We start from the raw sequence: 5,466 nt of genomic DNA on the forward strand, positions 1-5,466 counted from the left end.
AAGGCAGCTTCACGATCTGGCCCCCAGCTTGTTCGGCTCATAGCCCTAGTTCCTAAAGGATGCTCGGCTGGGAAGGGAGACTAGAGCCTGGGGAGTGAATGTGTGCCCAAGTTCTCCCTCTTTTCCCAAACTCCCAAGCTCAGAGGACTTACCTGTCCTGGACGGGACTCTGGATCGGGTGCCCTGGTTACAAGGCAAGGGCTTCAAAATTCGAGCTGCCTGAGGGTCCCTGGATTTAGAGTCCCAAGCACTGGGACCCCTCTGATGCAAGATTCGAGGTGGCGTCGATTTGCTGTGGAGGAACTGAAGTACACACGTGTACGTACGTACGTACACACACACACACACACACACACACACACACACACACACTCAGTGCTATTGTTTAACTGATTTTGCTCTTAGTTGGATTGTTAGCAGTTGACGGGGGAAGGGCAGAGGGCAGTGAGGCCCCAGTCCCTTACCCACTGCTCTTGCCTCAGTCACCTGACATACCCCTAACCCACGAGGGAGAACTGAGCCAGACAGAAAGTGGAGGGCAAATGCCATGGCCTGACGTAGCAGAGCAGAGCTCAGCCCAAAGGCCTAGGCCTTCCCGATGAACCTGGAGTTCCTGGCTTGGGGAATAAGCACTGACACAAACCAGGCACTGTGCATGTGGTGCATGGGCACCTCTCAGTGGCCAGCCTCCCTTCCTTCTTCAGCTTCTACCTTGTCAGTCAATTGACAAGCATCTCCTCTCCCAGTGTAACAGGCTGACCTTCCCCCTCAAGGACACAAATGCCTAGGAAGTAAGTGCATCACGGCAGTGCCAGACACAGGAGAGGGCAGCTACTCACTTGAGACACCTTGACTGCCGAGGGTGGATTATTCCCTGCCTTGGCAGGTGGTTCTGCTTCCTTCATCCTGCCCGCCTCACAGATCCTGCCTTTCTGCTGCCTAGCTCCTGGAGATGCCAAGGGTTCCCTTCTGGACTTGCACAGGACAGGCAAGTGGGAAGTTTTGAAGGGGACAGGTGACCATCTTTTCTGCCCAGGCAGAGGAAGGGCCTGATGCCCCCTCCTGGAAACAGCTAAAGAGGCCCCAGCCAGGGATCGGTTCTCCTGGCCCAGCTTCCCCAGAGGGCCACTTTTTGGGGTGGCCTTAGGCGGGCTGCCTGTGGCTACTCGAGGCCTCTGGGGGCGTCTGGCACTGGGCTGGGCCGCCTCAGCCACACCGGGTGCTTCCTGAGCTTGGGGGATCTCTGGGAAGGAGAAAAAAGATGCCCCTTCAAGCAGCCTCAGCCCTTCTGGAGCTCCATATGGGGTGGAGGTCCCAATGGGAGCCCTGCTAAAGAAGAAAGTCTTATTGATGAGGATGTCTGAGAGGTCCTGCACTTGGAGGAGAGCCCCTTCCTCACTGGCCTGGTCATCTGGAGCCTGGCTGCCTTCTGGCTGGGCTGCTTGAGGCAGGGGAGTGCCTGAGCTAAGCAGACAGGTCTTATTGAGCTCAGTGCTTGGCTGGGGGGCCAAGGAGCAGGGATCAGCAGCCTGCACAGCATCAGGCGACAGGCTACAGAGCTCCCATCTGACCAGACTGCCAGGGCTGGCAGCCTCCTCCAAAGCTAGCAGCCTTTTGAGAAACAGAAGGCCCTGGTCACTGGGGGTGGCCGGGGAAGGCTCCTGCACAGGGTCGAGAATAGCGGGGGGAAGTGAGCGGTCACTGGGCTGCACCTGGGCCTCGTCACTGCTTGGTAGGTCCAGAAAAGAGGCGGAGGAACTCAAGTCGGGAGGTGGGAGCTCGGCTTCTATGGTAGATATATCTGCTCCCCCCTGACCTTGCAGCTGCTCCGAAATGACCTTTGCCTCTTCGGCAAAGCTAGCTCTGTACCCAAGGGTGTTGCTGGGAGACTGCTGAAAGGGGAAAGGACACAATTCCATACATCAATTAGTAAATGCTTGTGGACTGACTGTTTGATCATCTGGGGTCCGCCCGCCCTCGGGCCCCTCCCTTCTCCGCAAAGTACCGAGGCTGCCACAGCTCTCCACCTGCAGGGACCCAAAGCCCTCGCCCACCAACCCCGCCCCGCCCTGCCCGGGATCGGGATCGGGAACACGAGATCCGGCCAGGCACTCCCGGCACTGCTCCGCCCCTCACCCACCCCGGAACTGCTCTCGGCCCCGGTGTCCTCAGGAGGCCCTGGAGACATCGCTGAGCCAGCCCCGCGTTCTCTTTCAGGGGGTGGGGTGGGGGGAGGGGGCTCGAGGCCCCGGGAGGGAAAGGATCCGAGGGCCGCAGGCAACATTTGAACCCAGGCTCCCGGCGCCTGAGCAGGGCGGGGCTTTTCCTCCGGGCCCAGGGAAGGCTCCAAGGACTGGGCCCCGGGAGAGAGGTTACCATGGCAACTCGCCGGTCTCTCGCTGCGTCCGTCCGGGAAGCAGAAGAACTCGAAGAACTCGAAGAACTCGTGGTCGGGAGCACCTTTGCTGCACGAGTCGTCGTCGTCCCAGCAGCCTCGCTTTCAAAACCGGTGCCGCGCCCCTATAGGGCTTCCCTGCCGGCCAACCACCGCCTTGCTCGTAGGCCCGCCCCTCGAGGGCTCGGCCAATCCGGAGAGCGCAGCGGAGCGACGCAGGCGGCGGCCAATGGAGCGCCCGGGTCGCTGTGGGAGCCGCCCCGAGGGGCGTGGCTTGCGGGGCCTGCGGGGCCTGCTCCGGGTGGGGGCTGGGAGGTCGATCGAAGGCTCGCCCCCTCCTTCTCTTGGGGGTAGGGGCAGAGGCGCGGGGTTGGACTGGGGGGCGTACGAGCAAGGCGGTGGTGCGCCGGCGGGGGAGCCCGAGAAGCGGGGGGGGGGGGGGGTGAGACATACAGAGACGGAGACCCATCAGCTGGGGAGGGGAGGGGGGAGGGAGGAAGGGGGGAGGGGAGACCGAGACCCAGAGACCCATGGGGAAGAGAGACTCCCAGAGAGACACAGAGAGAGAGAGAGAGAAAGGCACCTGTGCCTCCCCACGTAGGGCAGCCTAGCACCATCTTAGCTGGCATTCATCTAAGGATTTACAAATATCATCTCATTTGATCCTTAAAATAATTCTATGGAGAAGGTGCTATTGTTATCTCCATTTTACTGATGGGAAAGCTGAAGCCGAGAAAGATTAAGTGACTTGATCAAGATCACACAACTAAGAAAGTGTCTGGAGCAGGATTTGAACTCGAGTCCTGGAAAACCACCCCCTCCCATAGTCTTTCCACTCTGCAACCTAGAGACTCCCTGACCACTTCTTTCTCCTTTCCTCCTGTCTCTCCCTTTGAATTGAACCCCTCTTCCAAGGGAAAGACAGGAAGTGCACATCGCTCCCTCTCTGTCAGCCTTTGGACTTGAATTCCCTGGAAGCCCTTTGCTTGGGGACTGTCTCTGTCCTTCTGGAGTGAATTCCTGAGAATCCCCTTTCCCCAAAGATTGGGAGCATGCCTCTCTCCCTCTGTCGCTCTGTCGCTCTGTCGCTCTGTTCTTTTAAAGTGACCTTTTCCACTGGAGAAGACTACTTGGGGCATTAGCCGGAGTCTATCAGAAATGAGTTGTTATTTGTTAACATACAAGCTTGTCTGCTGGACGAGACCTTCAGAGCAACCCGAACACTGACTGGTTACCAGAACACTGAGGTTCAGTTTGCAGCTTCCATTTTAGGGTCCTGACAGAAATAGCAGGCGCTGGTGCTGGAGGGCAGGGCGTCATACCTGGTTACTGAGTCCTTTTCCTCCCTACTAAGGGACCCTTTTGGGCCCTTCACAGCTCCATTCCATAACTCCTGAAATGTCTGCTGAGAGGTGTGCAGCAGCGAGGTGATGAAGTGGACAGAGCCCGGGCCCGGAATCAGGAAGACCTGAGTTCAAATTCAACCTCAGCCACTTACTAGCTGTGTGACACTAGGCAAGTCACTTATAACCTCAGGTTCTTCAGTTGTAAAATGGGGGTAATAATAGCACTTAGCTCTCAGAGTTGTTGTGAGAGTCAACTGAGACATTTGTAAAGTGCTTAACACAGTGCCTGGCACATAGTAGGTGCTTCATAAACGCTTGTTTTCTTCCTTAGGTCTTGACTCAGATCTGGAGTCTCCTAAAGAGGGGAGGAGAAAAGCACTCAATGGATAGTGTACATCAAGAATGCCTGGCACATAGTAGGTGCTTAATAAATGCTTGTTTCCTTCCTTAGGTCTTGACTCACATCTAGTCTCCCAAAGGTAGGGAGGAGAAAGGTATTCAGTGGATAGTATAGCATAGGAAATATGTTTATTTCCTCTTCATAAAAGAAATGCCAAACACAAAGTAGGGCATAAAGGTTTATACTGACAGAAAACAAAAACCTTGGAGAAGCAGCAGTATATATAGCAGTATTACTAGTGTTACATTGTCCTGGGAGATTGGTGCTTGAAATATCACGGTATGATGAAGTGTGCGGGCATTTTACATTTCACCTCTGTCTCTGCTGTCCAAACAATTTCCTGCAGGTCCATGTCTTCTGTCATACCAGGCCAGGGTAAGACAACCCTCTTCCTGTCAGTAGCCATCCTCTCTGATGCTCCTGCTCTTTCTTGCCTCCAATTGAGAGACCTATGATATCTTGACCCCTTTAATTTATAGGACTAAGGTGGGATTTGTCCATGTAAAGATGTCTATGTTCAGGACACGCAAAAATCAAAGAACAGCCAGGGGGTCCAAGGCCCAGTTTCAGCTTCCCTCAGCGATCCCTTGCTTTACTTGCTGAGTGTGGTCAGAGATACCCTGCTGCTAGTTATGGCCAGTTGTTGGAAATATTTTCCAGAAACCAGTTACTCCCTGTGGCCATTCCTTGTAAGGATTCCCCTTTCCATGTAGTCCAAGATGAACAAAGAGATTCCTCTCTCAGTTGGGTTAAACAAGAAGACATTCTCACCCTTGGTTTAACCACAGGGCAAACCTTTACAAGCCTAGTTTCAGGGAATCAAGGCTCCTCCCAGAAATTATCTGATGTTCAAGGGCGACTGCTTCTGGTTTTGATTTAAATGAGACCAAGGACATTGCTGTAATCGACTTTGCTATGTTTTGTGTCACATCTGAGGCCCAAAAGCTCTATGCTTCCTCAGCAGCAGCAGTTTGGTGGCTGACTGACCTTCCTTTGACCCTGGGGGCTGCTGGGTTGAACGGTCTGAGCATCAAACTCACCTTTTCCATGTCCTTCCCAACTTCTGCAGAATGGCCCTTTCCTCCAGCAGGGCAACTCTTTTACTGTGTCTGCATAATCCTTTGAATTGTATTCATTGGAATTTCATTTTTCTTATTTGTTTGACTTTGTAATTTTTTTAAAAATTTTGAACTTAACAGACATTCGGACAAAATGGACATTTCCTTAGACATTGTAGCCAAGGAGTGGAGGAGTGCACATAAAATGGCCAATCTGTCATCTCCAGCTTGCTCTTCAAACCAGCTCTAAGGCATAGAGGGAGTCCA

General features: G+C 54.1%; 1 protein-coding gene across 3 annotated transcripts; it reads right to left on the reverse strand.

Moving 5' to 3' along the window:
* Positions 1 to 16: 16 nt before the first annotated feature.
* Positions 17 to 2,528, reverse strand: LOC114023984. Of its 3 annotated transcripts, none has more exons than XM_027836780.1 (3): positions 2,377 to 2,528; positions 840 to 1,889; positions 17 to 303 (listed from the first exon to the last, which is right to left on the reverse strand). In XM_027836780.1, exons 1-3 carry the CDS (start codon positions 2,377 to 2,379, stop codon positions 46 to 48), a joined length of 1,311 nt encoding a protein of 436 aa, XP_027692581.1. In that variant the 5' UTR covers positions 2,380 to 2,528; the 3' UTR covers positions 17 to 45. The 3 variants fall into 3 exon arrangements, with proteins under 3 accessions (XP_027692581.1, XP_027692580.1, XP_027692579.1); XM_027836779.1 differs by having other exon boundaries at positions 840 to 1,892; XM_027836778.1 differs by lacking the exon at positions 2,377 to 2,528 and having other exon boundaries at positions 840 to 2,045.
* Between the last annotated feature and the right edge of the window lie 2,938 nt (positions 2,529 to 5,466).

The sequence above is a fragment of the Vombatus ursinus genome, unplaced genomic scaffold (assembly GCF_900497805.2).
Source record: "Vombatus ursinus unplaced genomic scaffold, bare-nosed wombat genome assembly UNPS02014819.1, whole genome shotgun sequence".
In the NCBI taxonomy this organism is placed as follows: domain Eukaryota; kingdom Metazoa; phylum Chordata; class Mammalia; order Diprotodontia; family Vombatidae; genus Vombatus; species Vombatus ursinus.

Bases quoted from the DNA above. Each gene is read 5' to 3' on its own strand.
- LOC114023984 (XM_027836778.1), bottom strand. From the start codon at position 1,919: ATGGAATTGTGTCCTTTCCCCTTTCAGCAGTCTCCCAGCAACACCCTT. The intron at 304-839 runs GTGAGTAGCTGC...TGTGTACTTCAG, and splicing joins CGGCAGTCAAGGTGTCTCAA to TTCCTCCACAGCAAATCGAC.